Genomic DNA, 25,656 nt, shown 5'->3' on the forward strand with positions numbered 1-25,656 from the left:
ATGGCTTTATAGAATCTGAGTGGGGCAGCAAAGGGAGCTTGACAAGGCAGCCGTAGCTGAGCATTGCATAAAAAATGGATGCAAAATACAGTTTGAGAACACGAGAGTCTTGTCTCATGCATCAACATACTGGAACTCTGTTATAAAATATGTGGCTGAGATTAGAATGAACAGCAACAATTTTAACAGAGACCAGGGTTACACACTGAGTAGGGGATGGGGGCAGGCTTGGGGTGTTGAAAGGAAGCAACAATAGATGCTTAGCACTTGTAGGGAGGTGAGAGCAGCAGTTTTGAACGTGGTGCTGGCACCTCACACCACCTAACATCACTTGGTCCCATGGCAGGCGGGAGCTGCTATGAGCTGCCCAACTCACCTCCTGCACACTCTTCATTTGGGCCCTCTCTGATTGGTGCCAGCAGCTGTAATTGTAGGTATATAAGTAGGAAAGAGTGTCAGCCGCAGCTTCAATATACTGATGAAACCGCGTTTCTTGCCTTCTATCCTGTCCTACAATGGTCCCAGCACTCCCTCCAAACCCACATAAACTTGTTTACTGCTTGGTGCAACCAATGGCACCTTCGAATTAATCCTTCCAAAACCCATGCAATCATTATAGGATGTACCACCCCCTCCTTCTGGTTCCATGATTTCTATATCACCATCTATGAGCACCCTGAAATACTTTGGCGCCATCCTTGACCATCACCTCACCTGGACTCCTCATTTCCTTACCATCCAGTGCAAAGCCCACAGTAGACTCTAGCTGGACATGGGGATTGCATCCCTCCACTATCCTTCATACCTACAAATCCTTGATTCATCCCATCCTTTCTTACACCAGAGTCACCTGGAGCTCTGCCCCTCCTAAATTCTATAAAGCCCTCTAAATCTTTCAACACCATGCACTCCGCCTTGCTTTCCGTATCTGTCTCCCGTCCCCCACAAGGATTCTCTTTGACCTCATTCCCTTCCCACATCTCCTCCTTTTCCTTGAACACATCTGTCTCCTCAACTCCAATGGCCGCCTTGATCCTCCAAACCCTCTGGTGTTCCCTTTCCTCCTCTCCTCCTTGCCTGCTGCTACGCCTCTGCTAATGTGTCCCACTCTCTCTCTATCTCCACACCCTCCACCTCCTCCCCCAGAGAAACTCTCAGAGTCTCCTCATCCCAGATTATGTCCTTCATCCCACTATTTATCCTTCCTCCCAACTCTGATACTCCTCTTCCCCTCTCCTCCTCCCTTGGGCTCTCTCTCCTTCCTCTCCCCACTCTTCTGTTCCCCCCTCCATCCCCTGTCCTTCCAACTTCTCCTTTCCCAGTCCTTGCACTCCCTCCTGGGCTGCTCCCTCCCCACCCTCCCTGACTCCTGCCCCTTGGTGTGCTACCAGCTCCCCCCTTTCCTGCCCCCCCTTCTGCTGCCACCCCACCTTCTATCTTTCTTCTCTCCCTCCTCTCTGACCTCCCCTCCCTTGGCAGATCCTCCCAATTTTAATCCAGTTACTTTGTCATGTTTTGGTGCTCACCATGTACATAACGTAAGTGCAGTGTGTGTTCAGTGTCGCCATCCTGTGTGGCTCTCATTACTGTGAACGCCATTCCTAATTGTGCTCTTCGTGCTACCAGTGTTTTTATGCTACATCTTCACTGAGTGTCATTTTAATTATATGTGGATTTTATGTAACCATGCCTCGTGAAACTACCCCTTTTTCGTATATTTTAACTTCCATTGTTTCCCCTCCTCATGTGTAAACTTCATCTTTTATCACTGTATGTTATGTATGTACCATTCTCTTGTTTTATTGCATGTAGTCTCTTGGCTGAACAGTGGTAAATTGTGCTGATGCCAGCTCACTCCTGGCCACATGGGGCAAGGGTATGAAATAACAATACAGGGGAAAAAAATAGCCACGGCAGTCAGTAGTTTTACTCCTGACAATGATGGCAGAGCTAGCCATCAAAACCTCAAGAATTTTATTCAAATTGACACAGCTTGAAAACTGAGAAGATTTTATTCAGTTCCCTATAGTTGTTTAAATATAAGAAAATGTTCCTCCCCTACTGCTCATGTGATAGAAGAGCTTGCCTGTGATGCTGGACTTTGTGGTGGTTGGTGTGGCACTAGATCCTTGTGTACATGTTGATACTGACTTTGATAAAGTAGCATACAGTCATCATATTCTTCATTCATGGCTCTGGATGGCATTAAATACATGTGTCTGTGTTGATACTGTGTCCAGTCTGTGGTGTCATCATTTGAATACAATACAGAACATTAAACTACATTTGCTATTGGGGCAGAGAGGTAGTAGCATATAATGTGTTGATCTTCACATAGAGGGATGTTCACACTTATGACGTAGTTTCACGCATTTCTTTATCGAGTACAAGGTGTGATTGGATAGTCTTAAGAGTGGGCTTGTAATTGTACAATGGTGGTACTTACAAGCTACTGTGATGCATCTCCTTCAGAATAGTCCCCTTCTGACAGAACACACCAACTCCAACGGTGTTTTCACTTTTGGAAACATTCTTGGGAATTTTTCTCCTGAAGTGTGTTAAGAACGCTCTCTGTATTTGCCTGGATGTCTTCAGTCGAGTCAAATCACTTCCCTTTCAGTGAAAATTTCAGTTTAGGAAACAGGTAGAAGTCCACAGGGGACAAATCAGGGGAATATGGTGGTTGTGTAAGCACAGGAATTTTGAATTTAGTCAAAAATTCAACGATGGAGAAGGCATGATGAGCCAGAGCATTGTCATGGCGTAGCACCCAATTCCTGTCTTTCCAGAATGCAGGCCGTTTCTTCCGCATCTTTTCACACAAACGCTCAAGAACACATTTGTAGTATTCCTGGTTAATTGTCTGCCCTCCAGGGGTAAATACATGGTGCACAATACTGGTAGAATCGAAAAAAGTCACCAACATCGTCTTCACCTTCGACTGACTCTGCTGTGCTTTTTTTGGTCGTGGTGAACCTGGAGTCTTCCACTGCGAAGGCTGCACTTTGGCTTCAGGATCATATCCATACACCCACGATTTATCACCTGTAATTACCCTATTTAGCAAATCTGGGTCATTTTTAGTATGATTAATCAGTTCTTTGCACACTTCAAGTTGTTATTGTCTCTGGTCACTTGACTTGACTTGACTTGTTGATGTATGGGGCAAACTGTTACATTTTTGCTGTAATATGGAACAGTCTGTGATGTTTGGGGAAATGTGTTACAATTTTGTTGTATCACGCGATGTATGTATCATGGTAATACATGGAGCAATTTGTAATAATTTCACTGTAACATGGTGATGTATGGGCAGTTAATTATAGTTTTGCTATGGATAATTTGTTACAATTTTGCTATGACATATTGATGTACAGGACAATGTGTTACAATTTTGCTGTAACATAGCTATGTATCGAGCATCTTGTGACAATTTTTCTAGAACATGGTGATGTATGGGTAATTTCTTACAGTTTCAAGTAACAATGATTATATGTAGGACAATTTGTTACAGTTTTGTTGTAACGTAGTGGTGTATGGGTAATATGCTACTATTTTGCAGTAACATACACTATGGGATCAAAAGTATCTGGACACCCCCAAAAACATACGTTTTTCAAATTAGGTGCATTGTGCTGCCACCTACTGACAGGTACTCCATATCAGCAACCTCAGTAGTCATTAGACATTGTGAGAGAGCAGAATGGGGTGCTCCACTGAAGTCACGGACTTCGAACGTGGTCAGGTAATTGGGTGTCACTTGTGTCATATATCTGTATGTGAGATTTCCACACTCCTAAACATCTCTAGGTCCACAGTTCCCAATGTGATAGTGAAGTGGAAATGTGAAAAGACACATACAGCACAGAAGCATACAGGCTGACTTCGTCTCTTGACACACAGAGACCACTGACAGTAGAAGATGGTCGTAATGTGTAATAGACACACATTTGTCCAGACCATCACACAAGAATTCCAAACTACATCAGGATCCACTGCAAGTACTTTGACAGTTAGGCAGGAGGTTAGAAAACTTGGATTTCATAGTCGAGTGGCTGCTCGTAAGCCACACATCACGTTGGTAAAAGCAAAATGAGACCTTGCTTGGTGTAAGGAGCATAAACATTGGATGACTGAACATTGCAAAATATTGTGTGGAGTGATGAATCACAGCACACAATGTGGCAATCCAATGGCAGGGTGTGGGTATGGCGAATGCCTGGTGAATGTCATCTGCCGGCTTGTGTAGTGTCAACAGTAAAATTTGAAGGCGCTGGTGTTATGGTGTGGTCATGTTTTTCATGGAGAGGGCTTGCACCCCATGTTGTTTTGCATAGCACTATCACAGCAACCGCCTACATTGATGTTTTAAGCACCTTCTTGCTTCCGACTGTTGAAGAGCAGTTTGGGGATGGTGATTGCATTTTTCAACATGATTGAGCAACTGTTCATAATGTACGGCCTGTGGCAGAGTGGTTACATGACAATAACACCCCTGTAATGGACTGGCCTGCACAGAGTCCTGACCTGAACCCTATAGAACACCTTTGGGATGTTTTGGGACACTGCCAGGCTTCATTGACCGACATCGATACCTCTCCTCAGTGCAGCACTCCGTGAAGAATGGACTCTCATTCCCCAAGAAACCTTCCAGCACCTGATTGAACATATGCCTGCGAGAGTGGAAGCTGTCATCAAGACTACATGTGGGCCAACACCATACTGAACTCCTGCATTACCAATGGAGGGAGCCAAGAGCTTGTAAGTCATTTTCAGCCAGGTGTCCGAATACTTTTGATCACGTAGTGTAGCAACATATGTATAGTCTTTACTCTGTGATAACATAAGTTAGCATTTTCTAGAGTAGAGCATGGTGCATTATCTTTTTCCTTTCTCCCCTAAAATGGTGCTTGGTGAGGTGAAGCATTACTGGAAAATTTTGAAAAATGTTGGGTAATGACAGTTTGGTCTATGTACTACCACTAACATAGCCTCCAGTAAGCATAAAACTGAAATGCCAACATCCTTTGCTTATTTTGTGAGATTTTTTAGATGTGAAAATAAGATTATGACACTTGGTATAAACACTGTGTTGCTGACATATTTTTTGACACACATTTCAGACATGGAAATACAGTAAGCCACTTCTTAACATATATTGATGGGCATCTTAAAAGTAAAATAACATAGTGACACTTGACATAAATATTGCATTTGTTGTCATCTCTAGTTCTCCCTCGGGCATGGGTGTGTGTCTTTGTCCTTAGGATAATTTAGGTTAAGTAGTGTGCAAGCTTCGGGACTGATGACCTTAGTAGTTAAGTCCCATAAGATTTCACACACATTTGAACATTTTTTTGTCATCTCTAAAAAAACTAAACTAAACTCCGCCCGAACAGGCCATGAAGGCCCAATGCTACCGACCGACCGCCTTGTCACCATCAGCCAACAGGTGTCACTGGATGCGGATATGGAGGGACATGTGGTATTTATGAGACTGATTGTTGTTATCTCCCACCCCTCTCTTCCCCCACCCACCCACCCAATAATTACGCTTGGTCAGGTTCGCTTTTGTACACAGTCTCGTTTAGGCCTAGGATGACATGTCAACAGCCTGTTTAGCATGTTATTTTAGTACAGAACATTTGTTTTGTACAGTTATAGAACAGCTGAGATGTGGAAATACTGTAGGTTACACCCCTTACATGTTTCAACAATATTTTGGACATGAAAATAACATTGCGACACTTAACACAAACATTGTGTTGCGGAAACATTTTAGATGTGGATTTACTGTAAGTTACACACTTCATGTTTTTTAAAGTTGGAAATGACATTGTGACACATGCCACAAATATTGTGTGTGTGTGTGTGCCCGTGCAAGTTGCTGACATAGTTTTTAACATACATTTTAGTCATGAAATTAACATTGCAGAGGGGGTGCATGCTGCATAAGTCACATCAGTAGTGCCACGTAACCCCAGGTTTGTTTGCCGATATGTTTATGAACTTCTGATAAATAGTCAAATACTTTTGAACATACACAAAATTCACATCATTCAGATATCTTTGAATATGAAGCCAATTTACACAATTTAGACTAAGCTTAAATATTTTGATAAATAATACAAATCATTTGGATACTTTTGAGCATGGTGCAAAATTCAGATCATTTGGATACTTTTGAACAAAGGCAAGATGGCAGCTACACACTCACCCCAAAGAACTACCGTATTTACTCGAATCTAAGCCGCACTCGAATCTAAGCCGCACCTGAAAAATGAGACTCGAAATCAAGGAAAAAAAAAATTCCCGAATCTAAGCCGCACCTGAAATTTGAGACTCGAAATTCAAGGGGAGAGAAAAGTTTTAGGCTGCACCTTCAAATCGAAACAAAGTTGGTCCATTGTAATATGAGAAACAATTTAGGTCGAATGAAAGACGATACAGCTACAATAGTTTCATTCGAGTAGTAAGCTTAGCAGTTAAGCTTTACCAGGTAGCCATTGCTATGCGTCAGGTGCTCCGTCCGTATTTATACGGGTACCCTTCCTTTTTCATGTGCTTCGTCTGGTTTGAATCGATTGCTTATTTTGCTTTGATCTGATAAGTGCCGTTTTCTTTGTTATAGGTGTTTACGTCACTATAAGCTGAAAATGCATTACTGTACTGCGTCATGCATTGTTTGTCGCATTCTGATAGTGCGTGTTTACGGCCTGTCGCCGCCCGTGGCATGGCTTGCTTTTGTGCACGCTACCGCCGCTTACGATTAAAAAAAGAGAGGAATTGTCTCATTAGCGAAACAATGGCAAGCGACTGCTACTTGTTGTTACTTACACTGCTGCTTTCTTTGATAATGATCAACAAGAACCAAATAATAGACTGCGTATGATAGAACATGTTCTGAACGAGAGTTAGACGAAAATTTTTCTCCGTTTGAAAATCTTTGCGGCCACTTCTTTAGTACATCAAATTCTGCACAGAAATTAGTCATTTTAGATTTAAAAATGTAGTCAGTTGCCGTGCTTCATTTCTGACTGTATAGGCATAAAAATAATACGAATATAAACAGGACACGATACGTATTTTCTTCCGCGTTTGCTGTTGTCTCACTCTAGTTTCGTAGTTTATTAGGCAGACAGGATTTAAATGAGATAGCAACAAACACGAAAGAATACATGGCAAAATGTTTATATTCGTATTATTCTTATGGTGAAGAGAATACTGCATGTGATTCGCATTTCATCAGGTTCCTATTAGCAACAGTTTTGCCAGTCAAATTTTCATAGTACATTGAAATTCTGCTACTTTCGAAGATGAACAATACGGAATTTGTATTTACTTCGTTGGATAATGTATGAAAATGCAGTGGTCGAAACTCGGGGCGGAGAAAAAAAGCTCGTCTTCCACCTTTTTTTTATTTATTTACTGACGCAGAGGTTTTGGCGCCAGTATTTATCTCATTGCCTACAAAGCATGCCTGTGTAGCGCTACATATATTCGACGGCAGAAGTTAGTTGTGGCGGCACCTACCAACATTTTTCAGAACTTCCGCTTGCTTTGCACTCGATTCTAAGCCGCAGGCGGTTTTTTGGATTACAAAAACCGGAAAAAAAGTGCGGCTTAGATTCGAGTAAATACGGTATATGTTTATAAATCGGGTGCTCATAAACAGTCTGAAAAGCTTGTACGAGTATTGCATGGGAAGCTGTGCTGAGAAATAATTGTTAAGAAAAAAATTTGATACATTCCTGAATTTGCGAATTATTTAGCACTGACATTAGGCAATCACTCATTGCATGCACAAATTCAAGCAGTCCGCAAGAGGTGGGGTTACCAAAAGTGTTCTACATTGGTTTCCTCAAATCCAACAAATGTAGCCTTTGCTTGCCTAGCTTAAATTTATCATTTTAACTGGTAATGAGCATTTCAACAAGTGGTTACTCATGGACCCACAGCTTTCTGTGCCTTACCACATTTTAGCATGTGCAGTTGCTTGAATATTGTGCGTGCAATGTTCTAAGTGGCTAATTTCAGTGCTAAATAACTCAGAAATGGTGCAACGCATTGAATTTTCTTCTTAACAGTTATTTATCAGTACAACTTCCCCTGCAATATACTTACAAGCTTTTCAGACTGTTTTTGACCACTCTGTATACTAATATTGAACTTTTTCAGCTAGCTATTTGGAGACAAAAATAAACATGAAAATCAATAGTCTCGAAAATGGTAAGGCCTGCTGTCAATAACAACTCCAACACTTTTCATGAGCCCACAGGCAGTGCCAGTAAACTACATGACAGTGAACAATTCAAGACAGAAAGTGAAAGACCTTTTGCTAAGATAAAAGTAACTAAATGTAGGCAGGAATGGCTGAATGATATTCCTCCCATTTATATGCTTGGGTGGCCATACCATGCAGATCTGTGTTCCCAGTCACAGTGCTAAGTGAAACACTGGTGTAGGGAAGAGTATTGTACATGGAAAATAGTGGGCCTAGGAACAAATGATGTTTCCTGGGCACTGTTTCAATCTAGCGACACATTTTAGACTCACATGCATCATTGTATAGAATGACACACTGGTTAGGTGGCACAGATGATTCCATTGTGGTCAAATAAGTTTGATAAAAAAAAGCAAATGGCACACCATCTCCCAGTGAAAAACAGATGTTCACACAAGGGGAGGCACCAGTGATCGAAGGCCAGTGTATCACATATGAGGTGATAGTAGGAAAAGTGAAAGTCAGTCATGGATCAGTGTTCAAAATCTTGTATCACATCTTGAATATGACAAAGGTTGGTGACCATTGGATTCTGTGACTGTTCACACTCACTCAATAAGACCACTGAACTGAGGCAGCAGTGGAAATATTGCTGCTGTGTCAGGCCAGTCCAGATGACTTCTGTAGCCACTCAGTGTGTCACCATGACCCTTAGACAAAGTAGCAAAGAAAGCAGTGGATGTGGATTCACCACCACCAGAAAAGAGGAAGACTCAACCATCATTGGGCAAAATGATGCTGTTTTCTTGGGATTTCCATGATATGGTGCAAAAAAGATTATGCTCAATCTCCTGAGATTAAAGGAAGCTGTCCAAGGGAGTGTTTTTTTGCTCTACAATGCTGACTCTGCTCATTCTGTACAGGAGACTGTCACACAAGCTGCTTGTTTTGGATTTACCCTTATACTCTCGTGACATGCCCCCCTCCCGTCCCCCTCCTCTCACCCCTTCCCAGAGTTCTTCTTCTTTCCTTAGGTGAAATAACCACTGTGTGTCTCGTTTTTCAGAATGACAAATAAGTGTTTTTTGAATTGCGACATTTCCCAGACAGTCAAAACTTAAACTTCTGTGAAAAAGGTCTCTACTGTGTCACTTATCATTGGGAAGGAAGTGTCACAGTGAAGGGTCAGTATGTTGAAGAGAACTAAACCAGTCACCAGTTTTTGTGGTTGCAGCTTGATTTTTTTGATGTGATAATTAAAACATATGACTTCCTCTCATATGTCATCCCTCCCCTCTACCTGTTGGCCTCCAAAATTTGACTGCCTACTCCTGGCCTGAGCACTGCTGCACAAGCAAGCATAAGGATCTTGGCTTCAGAGATGGAAAAAGAAAGAAATAGGAAATTAATAAATTGGTTTGTGGAAATTATCCTACCAAACAGTGCAGTGGATGACTGACTATCCTATAGAAAAATATGATATGCATTTTATCAAGAATATACACATGAACTTAAGACAGTGTTAGCATGTGTTAGCCAATAATAGTGCACAGATTTCGGCATCTGGCATTGGGTAGATGTGATTTTCTCTGTTTCATGAATTGACACTAATGGTTATATAAGCCTGGGCAATTAAGTTATCTTCTCTCTGAGTAGTATGTTCTTTTTTTCTGGTACCCTGATCAGCTTAGTTAGAGAGGATCACAGTAGTTAGTAAACTCCTGTCAGGTCACATCCTTTTCTGGTCATCCAGATTTTGGTGGTTTTGATTTTCCTAAATCATGTTGGGTGAAACAGAATTGTTTCTTTTGAAAGGACACAGCTGGTATCCTTAATAATCTCGTTGTCAGTGGCACCTCACACCCCAGCCACCCACCTTATTTTTCTTACAGAGCTGGAGAAATGGCACAGAATGAAGGAAACTGGAGGTACTGATGAGCTTTCATTGTCAGTCAGCTGCAGTCTCCTAACCTATATTGTCACTTAGCGTACACATCTGTCTGCATTTACGAAATCTTTGAAGTTAGCTATAAACTACTCCTTGATGATAATTGTAATGCTCTTGTTACAGAGGGGCCTAATTGTATCTCCAGGTGGGAAGCACTACTTGATACAACCACTGCCATCGCGGTTCTTCTCTGTCTCTGGTGATAAGCCACACATATTAATTCGCCTGAGGTCTGGATTCCATACAAATGCTTATATTAGCCGCAGATTTGCTGATCATAATTCCACAATTTGGTCGAAGTCACCCAATAAGAGAAATGTAAATGCAGGTATGTTTTATTCATCATTTGCTTTTGAATCTGTTGCAGTGGCCATGTTTGCAGTCAAAATTGTTGGATTTCAGGTCTGTTTGTTATGTAAACCACTTTTTATATAAAACCAAACATGTTTCAGCTCCTTTCTGCCACTGTCTCTGGGTGCTCTTTATTCAGCTCTGCAAGATGTAAATGTATTTTATGCAATAATTATTCTAACAAAATTACACATAAAAATAATTGAACAGTTTTTTTCTGTTGTTGTCAGAACTTACTTTTGTTTACATTGTTGGGTTATGTAGAACCCTCTATCACTTACTGTCATCTGCAATTAAATGATATTGCTGTGAATTTTGCTGGCAAGTTCACAAATCACTTTATCTATGACCATAATCTTGTTTTGTGAAAATATTTCAAAACTGCATTTTACAAACCCAAAATCCAGTAATCATGATATGTTTATTTTTGCTTATACCTTTTAATTTACTCCAAATCAAAGCAAAATTGTCCATAGAAATCATGTAAGTAATCATCAGGGATATCAACATAGGAGTAGAGGCTCTATGTAATATATAATATTTTGCAATTGTGCGAATGTGACTCCAAATTCGATTGTATGCTGCTGATGCATTTTCTCTTTGCACAAGCCATTGAGACTTTCACGTATGATGATTTGTTTGTTTTCATAATCCATTCTTCACTAAGTGCAATACCTAAACAATACAAATAAGTAAACTGGAAATAACAGTAATTCTGATATCATCATAAGGTGTAAGAATATGTATGAAATTCACTGCTGGTACTCTGGTCATTCTTATCTAACTCTGGCAGATTAACACTGCTTGCACAGGCAATGCTGTTGCTAACTGAGCTATCCTAGAACAATTAACTATCTGCTGCCATGTCTCGAATCTGCCAGGAATTTTAAAAACAGCACATACTGCACCGTATGAGTATTAATGGGAGTGTACTTAAAAATGACAGAAAAGTTCGACATATATTAATTGTGTACCAATTCTATGCAGTCATTATAACACAAATAAGTAGCTTTTGTAAAGACAGTTACAGTTACTTGTGTAACTCACCTGTCTTTATTACATGGGCCAAGCGAAAGCTACATACACAGGCACTGCATATAAAACTGATGTTAAGTCACTGAGTGTGAGCACTTGTAGGTTTGAGGTATATAACCAAGTAGTTTCAATAAAATGGCCATTTTTAGCTGCTGATGAATCTTCCAGTTTCTATGGTCATAGTCCATCTGGCCAATCAAGAGTAAACTTCTACCACAGTATTTATGTCACTCTCCAACGTCCAACCTGTCAACTGGCAAGATTCAGCAGGACCAAAAGCACCTTTGACAATGTCCAACATATCTCTGGATGAAATGTCAGGAATGGAGAAGTTTCATCGTACATGACTATACAACTGGGAAAATTCATCAGCATCTACAACTGGTTATGAAAGCCTTCATTGTATGGTGATAACTTTTAACTGAAAGATGACTTTTTCCACAAGTAATGCAGTCACAATTATGCTCTCTGTTTAAATGGATAAATGAAATTGCTACATTGAGTGCATACCATCACAACACGATTTTCTCAAGTGAGCTGCATTCTATAGGTTTGAAGTTGAGAAGGAAACGTGCCTTGATGCCACTGCCTGCGACACCTGTTCATGTGGAGACAGCAGTTTTCATCGACAGGGATCTGTTTCAGCACATGACTCACAACTTCCCCAGTGACACTGAGCACGAGCTTGTCCGTGTTGTTCTTGCCATGATAAATGCTGTAAGTACCATTGCTGCTGAAACTGTTGACATAATGCCATGTAAAGTTTTCTGCAGTTTAGTATACTTGGTTTTCATTCAGTAACTGTGCCAAAATAAGTAGGTTTACAGATACACACTAGTAGAAGTCTGAGTATTGCTGTCGAAATATGCCTGCCAAAGAAGATACGAGGGTCGTTCAATAAGTAACGCCCCGCATTTTTTTGAAAAGCCATTTATATACATAGACAAACGTCATTGTTGGTGCTTCATATTTAATGTTTTTTCTGTGTACCAGTGAAGTTTCAAATAGTTCTGGCAGATGGCAGAGCCATAGTAGGACTCACGTTACAAGCAGCATGCTATTATTGAATTCTTGCATGCAGAAAAAGAAACTGTGGTGAACATCCATAAACATTTGTGTGCAGTGTATGGTGATTCTTTAGTTGATAGGAGTACAGTTGGATGATGGGTAAAGAAAGTTACAGCCTCAGGAAATGCAGAAACAGAGCTCCACGAGCAGCCACGCTCCAGTCATCCTATCACAGCCACTGCACCAGACATAATGAATCATGCAGATGCCATTATTTGTGCCATCTGGCATAGCACAAGATGACAAATGGCTCTACAGTTGTTGGTCAGCATTGTAAGTGTGTCTGCAATGATAGAGACTCTTGGATATTCAAAGAGGGGCTCACAATGGGTTCCACAAATGCTAAAGTGGACCACAAGATTCAAAGAAAGGCTATTTCAATGAATTGTCAACGCTTAAAGATTCTCTATGGGAAGCATACTTTTAAGATGAAGAGTGTGTCAGTCAAGCAATGAAAACATCCTACGCCTACAGGACAATAGCTTTTACCAGCAGGGAATACATGCTCTTCCACAATGTTGGTGTACAGCCATAGAACATGATGGAGACTACGTAGAAAAATAGGACATGGACATGGCATGTTAATGTATATTGTCAGCAGATTCTGAGTCTTAACAATAAATGTTCTGAGAAAAAAATGTGGGGTATTACTTACTGAATGACCCTTGTACTACGTCCCGACATCTTACTAGAAGAGAACATATTTGTTAATAGAATCATCTTGATTAAAAACTGTTGTTCATGGCCAGAGAGATGGGGTGATAATGTCTGAGAAATGCCTACACACCCCAGAACAAGGAAGGTTACAAGCTGACACTGGTAAGAGCAAATATATGCAGGGTTATTCATATCCCCAGGTTTCAGAAGATGAGTGCTCGAAAACTACAAGTCACACAGAATTTATACATATATCAGTGGACACAGCATCTCTTCAAGTTTTTAACTCATATTACATGTGCTCAATATTGGTGCCATTAGTGATGCGGCAAATGTCAATATGAGTTGAAGAGCATGTTTGTGCAATTAGTTGAACTCACTGCTAGTTCAACAGCAGCAACCCACTCTGGAAACTTGTTCATTGGTTTGTCTATCTCCAGGCATGACCCAATTCAGTGCAACAGTGTGGAGTGGATGATCTGTCTACATGTCCTGATTTGGCTGCCCATAATGGTGTGCTCTGCAACTATATCACAGTGAATATTATGAACTGAAACTTGAAGAGATGCTCTATCCTCTGATAGACAGAGGGCCATAATAAATAATTTTTTCTTTGGTGATGCTCAAAGCAAGAAAATAACTGTTTAACCAGCAACAAATGCTCTCCCTGATCATAATGCACTGTTCTTTAGGACAAATAAAATGGTGTCTTAGAGTATGGATCGTCCTCAGTGGCAACAGTTAGAATAACTGATGACTCCAGGACAAATATTTTTAAGAACTGTTTACCAGAGATGCCCTGGGATGAAATTTACAATGAACCAAATGCTAACACAAGATTTCATCTGTTTCATGACAAATTCATATCACTATTTGAAAATAGTTTTCCACCTGAGCTAATCAGAAAGGGCATTAAACAGCCATGTAAAAAACCATGGATTACTGGAGGGATTAAAGTATTTTGTGAAAGGAAAATGGAAGTGTATGTGTTGGCAAGAACATACAGAGATCCTGTGGTGGTTGCACACTACAAAAACTATTCAAAATTACTAAGAAAAGTTACTAAAAACCAAAGGATATGCATGTAATGTCATAAATCAGTAATACCGACAACAGACTTAAGATTGATTGCTTTACTAAACCATGAAACAATTTAAATTGTATGGATTTCATCATGTAAAACATTGAAATTCTTATGGCTTAAAATTAATTTCTTAAACAGTAACTGGCAATGAATTTTTTAAATCTTATTATATTTGTTTTTTTATAGTCATAGTTAATTATTACTTCTATATACATATGATAAATGGTACTTCTTATAACACATATCTTGTTGTAGTTTAGGTACTGCATTACCACGTAAAAGCTATTTCAGTTTTGTTTTTAAAGAGTTCATCATATCTATATCTTTTATACACTGCAGTAATTTGTTACATAATATGATGACATTGTACAATAAACTCTACTGAGTTTTAGCCTTATTTTTCTGTCCAAATACAAATCGTAGCAGTTTCTGGTTTTATAATCATGTACTAAGCAATTTTTAATATAGTGGTCCATACTTTTTTTAACTTATATAACACTCTGTAAAATATATTCACAAGGTACAGCTATATGTCCAGTAATTTGAAAAGCTTGAGGCAGTGAGCTGCATTTCCACTCTTAGTCATTACACGTATTGCTCTTTTTTCAGTACGAATACAGTTTGAATATTTTTCTTATCCACTCCCCAAAAAGTATGCCAAAGCTATAACAGAATGAGTATAAGTAAAATATACTGATCTGATTCGTGAAATATCATACTGATGTAAGAATTCGAAGGGCACAGCATGCTGTAGACATTCTACTACTAAGAATTTTTACATGTGCTTCCCAACTTAATTGACAATCAACATGAACTCCTAGAAATGTTGTGCTTTCCACAAATTTTATAATTTCATTATTTATTTTCAGGTTGCTGTAATCTTGCTCTCTGCTTATACCAAAGCTCATAGTGCCTGTTTTCTTTATAGTAAGAGTGACTCTATTGTTTATTGTCCATTCATTTATGCTGCTAAGTGTATCTTCAATTTTCTAGTCATTTGTCAGTGATCAGTACATTACAGTCAACTGCAATCAATATTGATTGTCCATGCTTGATTCTTTGTGGGAAATCATTTATGTAAACTGTAAACAGTACTGGACCTAGCAGCTACCATGTGGTGCCCCTGTATTTATATATTTAGGGTCAGAAGTATGTTTTTCAGTATATTTGGAGCTACTTGATATATGTATAATTTCATCAACTGCACTTTATTTTCTAGATAAATCTAAAAACACTTTTTCTCCTCTCCCATATTTCCATTTCATCTAGCTTATTTAACAGTACTTTGTGGTCAACTGTGTAGAAAGCTTTTGTTAAATCGAGGAATATACCTGTTGTATAATTCCCTTTATCCAGTGTCTTGTCAGATATGTTGTCACCAGTTCAGTAACTTTCCCTGATCATAAACCGAATTGGTCATTGGAAAGGAGGCTACATTTATTTAAATAGTTCATAAGTCTGTCTTTTACCAAGGTTTCTATGCTGAAGTGCCAAAGAAATTGATATAGACATGATTATTCAAACACATAGATACGTAAACAGGCACAATGCAGCACTGTGATTGGCAATGCCTATATAGGACAACAAGTGTCTGGCGCAGTTATTAGATCAGTTACTGCTGCTACAATGACATGTTATCAAGATTTAAGTGAGTTTGAACATGATGTTATAATCAATGCATGAGCGATGGGGCCCAGCATCTCTGAGGTAGCAATGAAATGGGGATTTTCCTGTATGACCATTTCACAAGTGTATACTGTGAATATCAGGAATGTGCTAAAACAACAAATCTCCAACATTGTTGCGGCCAGAAAAAGATCCTGCAAGTACGGGACCAATTACGACTGAAGAAAATCATTCAACATGACAGAAGGGCAACCTTTCTGCACATTGCTGCAGATTTAAAGGCTGGACCTTCAACAAGTGTCAGCATGCGAACAATTAAATGAAACATCATCGATATGGGCTTTCAGTGCCGAAGGTCAACTCATGTATCCCTGATGACTGCATGATACAAAGCTTCACGCCTCGCCTGGAGCCGTCAACAGCAACATTGGGCTGTTGATGACAGGAAAGATGTTGCCTGGTCGAATGAGTCTTGTTTCAAACTGTATTGAGCAGATGGATGTGTACATGTATCCACATCAGCAGAGGGCTTTTCAAGCTGGAGGAGTCTCTGTAATGGTACGGGGTATGTGCAGTTGGAGTGATACGGGACCCTTGATGCTTCTAAATATGACTCTGACAGGTGACACATACGTAAGCATCCTGTCGGATCATCTCCATGAGTCAAGTCCATTATGCATCCTGACAGTCTTGGACAATTCCAGCAGGACAATGCGACATCCCACACATCCAGAATTGTTACAGAGTGGCTCCAGGAACACTCTTCTCAGTTGAAACACTTTTGCTGGCCACCAAACTCCCCAGAATGAACATTATTGAGCATATTGGGAGGCTTTGCAACGTGCTATTCAGAAGAGATGTCCTCCCCTTTGTACTCTTACGGATTTATGGACAGCCCTGTACAATTCATGGTGTCAATTCCTGTCAGCACTACTTCAGACATTAGTTGAGTCCATGCCATGTCGTGTTGCAGCACTTCTGAGTGCTCGCGGGGGCTTTACACGATATTAGGCAGGTGTACCAGTTTATTTGGCTCTTCAGTGTATTGTCTTTCTACAGCAAGAGAGTAGTGATAGTGGCCTATATTTTCTACATTTTCATTGTCATTTCTTTGAAGAGAGACAGTAATTTAGCATATTTTAAGTAGTAAGGAGAGCAATCCCATTTGAATGTTTGGTTTATAGTGTCAGCTAACAATGATGTTACATTCTCTACACAGTCCTTAATCATACAAAGTGGTACTTCATTTAAACCTGCTGAAATTTTGTTTTTCAGTTTGCAGTTTGCTTTATAGACTCACTCTTTGTTGTGATTATATGGAATTTAGTGACACAAGACAAAGGACAACCAGTTACTTTAGTAGAGGCTGATTGTCCTTTGTCTTGTGTAAAAGATGAGTCACAGGTAGCAAATATATCTAATAATCATTTGTTAAATACAGTAGAAATTGTAGGAAGAAAGAGTTAAAGAGAGAAATCACAGCAGTGTGTTGAAAAAGCAACTCTCATTAAATTCAGTCATTTGAATGTACCACTGACTTCCTTTTCTGAAACTAATAAAATTACATATTTTCTCAGAAATAAAAGCTCATCTGGTTTTGATGGTGTTTCCAGTAGAGTACAAAAGATTTGGTCCCATATGATAAGCCATGAAATATGTAACGCATCACTAAGTCAAGGAATTTTTCCAGAGAGGCTGAAATATGCTATTGTCAAGCCTTTCTTTAAGAAAGGTAATAGGAGAGATGTCAAGAACTACCAACCTGTTTCACTGCTGACATCATTTTCCAAAATCTTTGAGAAGGTGATGTATTGTAGAATACAAAATTTTGATAAGTATCTCACCTGAGCAACAATGATATCATCAGCAAATCACAGCTTGGATTTCAGAAAAAGTGTTCTACTGAGACTGTCAGTTATGTGATCACTCACTACATTTTACAGGCATTAAATAATAAAATAATGCCACTTGGTATTTTCTACAGCCTATCAGCCTATTTAGGGTATTTGACTGTGTGCCAATCACAGTATTCTGTTCCGTAAATTGAAGTTTTATGGGACTCATGGTATAGCCAACCAATGGAAAACATTATATCTAACAAAAAGAATGCTGAAAGTTGCACTTAGTAATTCAACCAATATAATCTAGGGACATTATTCTGACAGTGGAGTTCCCCAACTCTCTGTCTCAGGTCCACTATTGTTCCTCCAATATGTTAACGATCTTCCATCTAATATACAACAAGAAGAATTGTTTCTTTTTGCAGAAGACACAAGTACTGTAATCAATCCAAGCATACACACAGAAACAAAAGAAACAGTAAACATTGTTCTTATAAGTATCATTGACTGGTTTTCTGTGAATTCTCACCTTCAAATTTTAAAGAGAGACAACATATTCAGGTCAGCATATCTAGAAGTTACTACACCAATGATAAGTGTAACATATGGTGACTTAAGTGTCCAAATTGATAAGAATTTAAACTGGAAAAAGCATATTTTGGAACTCCTAAAACAACCTTGTTCAGTTATATTTGCACTTAGAATCACTGGAAATCATGGGAGAGACAAATCAGTAAGTTGACATATTTTGTATATTTTCACGCAATAATGTTATATGGAATAACTTTCTGAGGTAACTCATCTTTAAGAAAGAAAGTCTTCATTGCTAAAAACATGCTGTAAGAATAATATGTGGCACTCACCCATGATCATTTTGTAGACATGGAGTTAGACACTTTCACTGCTACTGCACAGAATATTTATTCCCCTGTGAAGTTGTTGTAAATAATGCATTGCAGTTCAGCCAGAATGGAAAATGGCATTCATCACTGCACATTAAGGTTGTCTTTTGCACAAGAAGGGGCGCACAATGGTGCAACTGAAATTTTTGATAACTTACCCAGTGCTATATAATGTCTGACATGCAGCAAACTAAAGTTTGAAAACAAACTGAAAAAGTTTCTCTTCAGCAACTCATTCTATTCCATAGAAGTATCTGTATTACTGCAATGTGTGAAAGGTGATGGATAGGAATTACCAATTTTTTTTCTTTTTTTTTAAAAAAGAAAGAAAGAATGAAAGAAAGGTGGGCTGAAGGGGGAGAGAGAGAACTTTTAGATATTCAGAATGTTAGCCATATTTGCAAATTAATTTGTGAAATGAATGTAAAATGGGTCATTCCACCTCATTATGATTTATCATGTGAATGATCCATGGAGCATGAAAATATCTATGCAACATTTTTCTGTATGTTTCAAAGTTTTTCCATAGTTGTCCTTTAAAACCTCAGCAGCACATATGAAAAGCTCTGTGTTGTAGAAGTGGTTTATCCATACAGCACATACTATGGGTCTCCCGCTCCCTGAGGCCCTGTATCCCAGTGCCTGGTTTTAACAGTTTTTGTTCATGTTACTTGTATACACTGTAACTGACCAAATGACCACGGTGTTCCTATATCTGTTCTCATTGGGAACCACTTTTCCAGGTTTTTACCATTGCTCTTCTAACTGACAAGCAGAAAAGACAGTTGCATGCAGTTGCACACACTTACCTGTACAGACTGTCTGGGTACTGATTACAAAACATTACAGATTATCTTGAAACATAAAAAACATTGTATTATAAACTTATAATTTTAGATCTGTGGATATAAAAGCTTTTTCACATTGTGCTCTATACAACTGTGCCACACACTAAAACACTGTGTTTAGCAGTGGAAGCTAAAGAAGAGTTAGTGAAAGAAGGTCCATGATAGTTGCAGTGGGCCTAGCATAGCTGTTTCGCACATCCAGTTCAACCAGTAGCACAAAGCGATTTGTGTATATATCTCTGTGGTCTCAGTGTTGTAGCAGCACTTCAGATGACTACTGGCTGCAGTGCTGTCAGTTGTCAGAGGACTATTTTTGCTGACTCTGCTATGGAAACCTGATACCGTGACATTTATCGGGAGTCAATGAGCTCACAGTCATATCTGAATGAGTCAAAAAGTCAAGCACACATAAAAACTGAGCAGAAATGTGCTGAACCATGGTAGACAAATGTTTGGCAAAGCTTTAAAATACAATCAGTGAGAGGTATGCGAAACAGGAATAAGAAAGAACAAAAAAATTGCGCTACATGATCATTAACCTCAATGCAAATGAACAGCTTTCCAGCTTTTAGGGTATTCAGTTTTGCTTAGTGTACTATTACATTTGATGTGTGAGTGCATCAAAAAATGATTTTTACCTGAGTTTTGTAACACTGTAAGGCAAACAGTATCTGTTGACCAATATTGTGGTACAAGTTATTCATAAGTAACAGCAGAACAGAACATGTAACTAAAATTCTTGTACAAATTTGTAATAAGTAATATGTGGTTAAATAAAGTAGCATAGCAAAGAATATATTCATCAAATCAAATTACCTTCCATTAGAAATGTGTAATGCACATGACAGCTGCGATATCACTTTCAAAATGATGGAGAGCAGCAGTGAGTTATTGTTTCTTTTCTAGCTTTATGAAAGCAAATCCAGATTCAAGTGTTGAATGAACTGTCACAGAAGCCCAAACAACAGGGGTTGACATACTATGATATGTGTTAAAACTTTGAAATACTGCACTGATGATAGCTAGCTGCTAGCTGAAATCTGGATTTGCTTGCTAGAAAGGGAACAATGACTGATTGCTGCTCTCCATCATTTTGAAATTGATATTCATCAAATATTGGAAAATAGAAATATATGTCACTGACTTATTATTTCCAGTGCTTTAAAAAGATTGTGCAACCATGTGCACAAAACCCTAAACAGTATTATTGTTTTCAATTCAAAACTGTTAGCATTTAAGTTTTCTGTTAAAAACTGGGCAGTGTGCTTATGTGGGCCCCATTATTGTATCATGCCCATAACATGTGCTATGACCTCTGGTCACAGTTCTTCATGAACGGAGTCCTACCACTGAGCTGTTGAAGCAATTGTGAATAAAACTAACAAGTATCACATATCATATAAAAAAAAATGTGCCACACCATAACACCAGACTGTCAGGAAATGTGAGAACAAATGGTTCATCTCATCATTGCCTTCATAAAGAAATATGCTATTGATTACTACTATTTTTGCGAAAAGATTACCCATAGGTATTGTATCGAGGCAGGGAGATATGAGTTGGGGTTGTGTTATTGCGATTATTATTTTCACTAGCGACCTCCCACAGCATGATCATTCCATTTTCACACGTATCTGAAATGACCACTCTCTCAATGCAAGACCAACCTTCATACGATTTTCAAATATTCAGGGCTGCTTACCACTTCACCAGTTATACGGTGTTGACAATAGAGGTGTCCTCCCTACAACAGCACTATCTGGAGTAATACGTTTCCATTCAATACAGCAGTAAGTTCCTTCAGTCTCCAATTTTGCTTGCTCATCCACAACCCGTGCCACTTCTGCTAAATGAAATTACGTATCTCCAACTTGAATTGCCATTAATATGGAGATTATATTTCATATGAGAGTTAGTTACTAACTATTTGCATTCAGTTTTTATATTTTGTTATAATAATTCAAAATTTGCAGTAATGTCAAGTTTTGACATAACCATCTGACTTCACAACACACTTGGTCCATTGTTGCACAAGTTCCCCAATATCACGGAGATATCTATATACTTTTTTTTTTTTTTTTTTTTTTTTTTTTTTTTTTTTTTTTTTTTTGGCCAACAATCATACTTCACCTTGTTCCAAAGAATACCACTGTAATGGGCAATGGTTTACTTTATGTTAACTCCTTTCTCAATTAATGTTACCAAACTGGTTATTTTGAATCCCTTAAGCCATGAACATAAATTTCTACTCATGAATATTTTTTTGGCAGCATAATCCGCCTTTTGCTTGCTCATTCAATGTAATGAATCTATGTTTCTTCTCTAGTCACATTTAGTTTCAGTTTCACCTCCATTAGCCTGGAAGTCTATTAAGTGCAGTCAGATTACCAAGCAATTGTTCTTGTCCTCTTTATTTTCTTGTTCTGGGACATATCTCGTAGACCACGTTATGTTTGATCTCGTAGTAGGATTATGACTAATATGCATTTGGTTTGCCACTTCATTAAGAGTCATTCATCACATATTGATACCAAGAGCATGGCCTTTCTCTTGCTGGCATCAGTAGATTATGTGGCCTGCCATCTGTCTCTTTCATCGTGCTTCACATATGTGCAATTGCTTTTGAAATGTTCAACCCACTGGTAAACGTTTCAACAAAAAACTTCTGTTCCACTTTGATAAAAATGTGCAGCAGCCCAGCCACATTAACTTAACATCAGCAACATAAATTGATATGGTAGCATTGGAACTCCTTCACCAATCATTGTTAAACTGTTACAATATGTTGCTGATTTATATCTATATTCAACCACAACATTTCCCTCGAATAGCTGCCCTAGTCTAAGTCTCTTTTTCCCTTAGTCTAAGTCACTGTACCACATTACTTTATGATTGCCTAATAAAATGCAGACTAGAAATATTACCCCACAAATCATAAGTAGTGTGTTTAATCACAAACCTGTGGAGAATTTTGCTTAGCCAATTCAGTTAGGAGACTATATGACACCATTAACAACTACACATTCCTGGAACTAAACTATGCTCTCATAAGACATATGCTACTGAAGCTAGAGATAGTTTTAACCATTCTCTGTGCATTGGTCCAAGTTTGGCGGTGGATAGGAGATGGGGAGAGGGAGTCACATTCCACCACAGTGTGCCTCTTTATGGATCGCAGGTGTATCATACTTAATTGGATTATGGTGTGGTCTTTTGCCACAGTGGTATCAAGTTAACACTCAACAAAAAGACAAAATACTCCACGTTGCATATGAATCTGCATCAGCACAATACCTTCAACAGGACTCTATTTTATTACAAATTTAGAAGTGGACAGCATTCTTTTTGACTTTCATTTGTAATTTACATTTCTAGTGACTTTATTGTTGGCAGGACATTAAACTTTAGCCTAATTTACTTTTTTAGTGAGTTGTAAAATTGTTGTAAATTGAAATGAATGCAGCTCCTGGTCAGTAATGTTCCTATCCAACAAAATAATTGCATTTATTAACTGTGCAAATACCTCCTCAAATTTTGCACTGATACTTGATAAGTGTGTAAGCGTTTTCATTCCTTCTTTCAGGTTCAGTTATTATATCATGATCCATCTCTGGGTAGGCATGTGAATTTTGTGCTCAAGAGATTGGAAATCCTCCACACAGATCCGCCAGGTCTTCATCGTCACCACAACATTGATACATTTCTCAGTAGTTTCTGTTCATGGCAGAGTACTCAAAATACTGGCACAGATTCTGATCCATTCCATTGGGATCATGCACTCATTCTTACTGGTCTGGATCTCTACGTTGTCAGCAAAAATGGAAAGCTCAGCAGTCAAGTAGTTGGTGAGTTCTTGCAAATCATTAGGTAGTGAAGGTGTTTCAAATGTGCAGTTTTTTTGCTTTTTGTATATAATCTTCTTTTACGTTTCTGATGTGTCTCTAACAGATGCTGAATACTAGCAAAGTAGGCTCTAATTATAAATAAGCCAGTAAACTTACAGAAATTAAAGAGTCCCTCCATTAGAAAATATTCATTTCCAATATTTAAGTGGTAAATTTTAGGGTTGTGGTAGACGCAAAAAAATCAACAGGCAATTTCTCTTTTAATGTCAACACATAAAAGCCTTCAAAATGATTAGTAATAGGGCTTTTCATTAGTTGATACAGGGACAGGAACTGTCCATTGTCTTTTTTCATCTACTACATCATTTCTTCCCTTAAACTTGCCTCTGGAAACAAAGTAAATATTTTATTATATACAAATTCATTTCATTCTCGCAATGGCCAGATAAATTAAGAAAAATTATTTGTTTCAGGCCTGGCTCCTGTTGCTGGTATGTGTGCTCCAACAAGCAGCTGTACTGTGAATGAGGGACGCCATTTTGAAAGTGTTTATGTTGTGGCTCATGAAATTGGACACAAGTGAGGAAAACTGCAGTATAGGCCTAAACATAATCTTGGTATATCATTTCGAACATTGACCAGATGTGTTAAAAATGTTCATAAATTATGGATTAACCACTATGAAATGCATACACTTGCTTATTTCTCCAATAAAATTCTGTAATAGGGTAAATCCTTAAGCAAAAGGGCATAACAATATGCCCTACAGCACAAGAACTACTGTGCAATTCCAGTCTATCTGTAATTCATACTGACTTATTCTTTAAAAATTATAGGTCCTTGTGATCTCTAAGCTTTCCTGGCACATAAACTTTTTGAATAGATCATTAGTAATGTTAAATGGAAAATCTGTTAAAACCACTGATATTTCTGTGGGCAATGTCCCTGTCATCCTCAAGGTACAAACTGCAGTTTCTGTTGAAGCATCTTATGCAGTATCCTTTAGCTTCAGCTTCTGTTCCTCATTGAGAATATACTGACAATGATTCAGGGTAAAGTGGCACTCCACTATATTGCAGCTTAGATATATCAGCATACCTGAACACCGCCTACTGCACACTATAAACAAGAATAACAGGATGTATTGAATCATGAGCAACACTGCTCTAATTAATGTCCTTGCACTTCACTCTATGAGGGAATTCGAAGAACATTAAGTATACCACCCAGATGGTATTAGAGAGGAGCTAGTTGTGCAAATGATCACTTATTTTGGACAAATTCAACACAAACTTCAGATGTACAAACGAATATGCTGATATTGGTCAGTATAATGAATGTAAATATATTTAAAAGACAGTGTCATTTTCCTTTTTTGCCATATTAATTTGATTTGTTCACAACTAGTTTCTTCATTCTACACCATTCTCAGATGATTTTCTGGCTCTGCAATAGAAAACTATGTCCTACATTTTGAAGTGTCAGTGTCTTGAAATTTGTATTTTCTATTTGTTTCAGTTCACAAATGCTATCGTATTGGTTTGATGCCTTGACAAGTCAATATATAAGACATAGTTTTCTATTGCAGAAACACAAAATCACTTAGGAATGGCCTAGAAGGTTGAAACTAGTTGTTGAACAAATAAAATTAATTCAGAAGAAGTGGAAAATGACACAATCTTTTAATAAATTCAGTGCTGGTGAACCACTATGAAGAAAATGTAAACAACACATAACATTTTAAAATACCCAGTGTATTTTATTGAAGCAACTATTTGACATCTTCAGGTGGTTGCAATAATCACTGCTGCAAGAGATGACTAGTGATAATTGTATGGCAAGGTCCAAATTTAAGTTTGGCAGTTGCTGCTTGAATATCACTAGCCACAAAGAGAGGCGAGACAACAAGGTGACACCAAAGAATACTCAGTAGTTCCCCCAAATCATGTCTTTAGATTTCAACTTTCCAGTACATTCACAGTAGTTAGTGCCAAATTGTATGTAATCTTTATGGTGGTGCAAAAGGTTAAGCATCTTTGAACAAATAAATTTCTGCTTCACTTTTCTCAGCACATTAGAAAAACTGTAACTAACATACCTAGCAAAAAATACAGGGCTAATTTTCTCTTCTGTAAACAAATGGAGAACCAAATATCATTCTGATGGGTAATGAGGGACATACTTATCTGCAAAAATGAGCAAACAGACAAAGCAGCTGCAACACAAT

At 38.4% G+C, this 25,656-nt stretch overlaps 1 protein-coding gene across 1 annotated transcript in view; it reads left to right on the forward strand.

The window, feature by feature from the left end:
- The window catches only part of LOC124789518 (A disintegrin and metalloproteinase with thrombospondin motifs adt-1-like), a 148,198-nt gene that overhangs the window by 25,448 nt on the left and 97,094 nt on the right, over positions 1-25,656 (forward strand). Inside the window, exons 2-5 of the mRNA XM_047256907.1 lie at positions 10,296-10,500; positions 12,109-12,275; positions 23,168-23,429; positions 23,903-24,008. Coding sequence (XP_047112863.1) covers positions 12,138-12,275; positions 23,168-23,429; positions 23,903-24,008 — 506 coding nt within the window. The 5' untranslated portion in view covers positions 10,296-10,500; positions 12,109-12,137. The remainder of the gene's footprint in view (positions 1-10,295; positions 10,501-12,108; positions 12,276-23,167; positions 23,430-23,902; positions 24,009-25,656) is intronic.

This window comes from Schistocerca piceifrons, chromosome 3 (assembly GCF_021461385.2).
Source record: "Schistocerca piceifrons isolate TAMUIC-IGC-003096 chromosome 3, iqSchPice1.1, whole genome shotgun sequence".
NCBI classification, from domain to species: Eukaryota; Metazoa; Arthropoda; class Insecta; order Orthoptera; family Acrididae; genus Schistocerca; species Schistocerca piceifrons.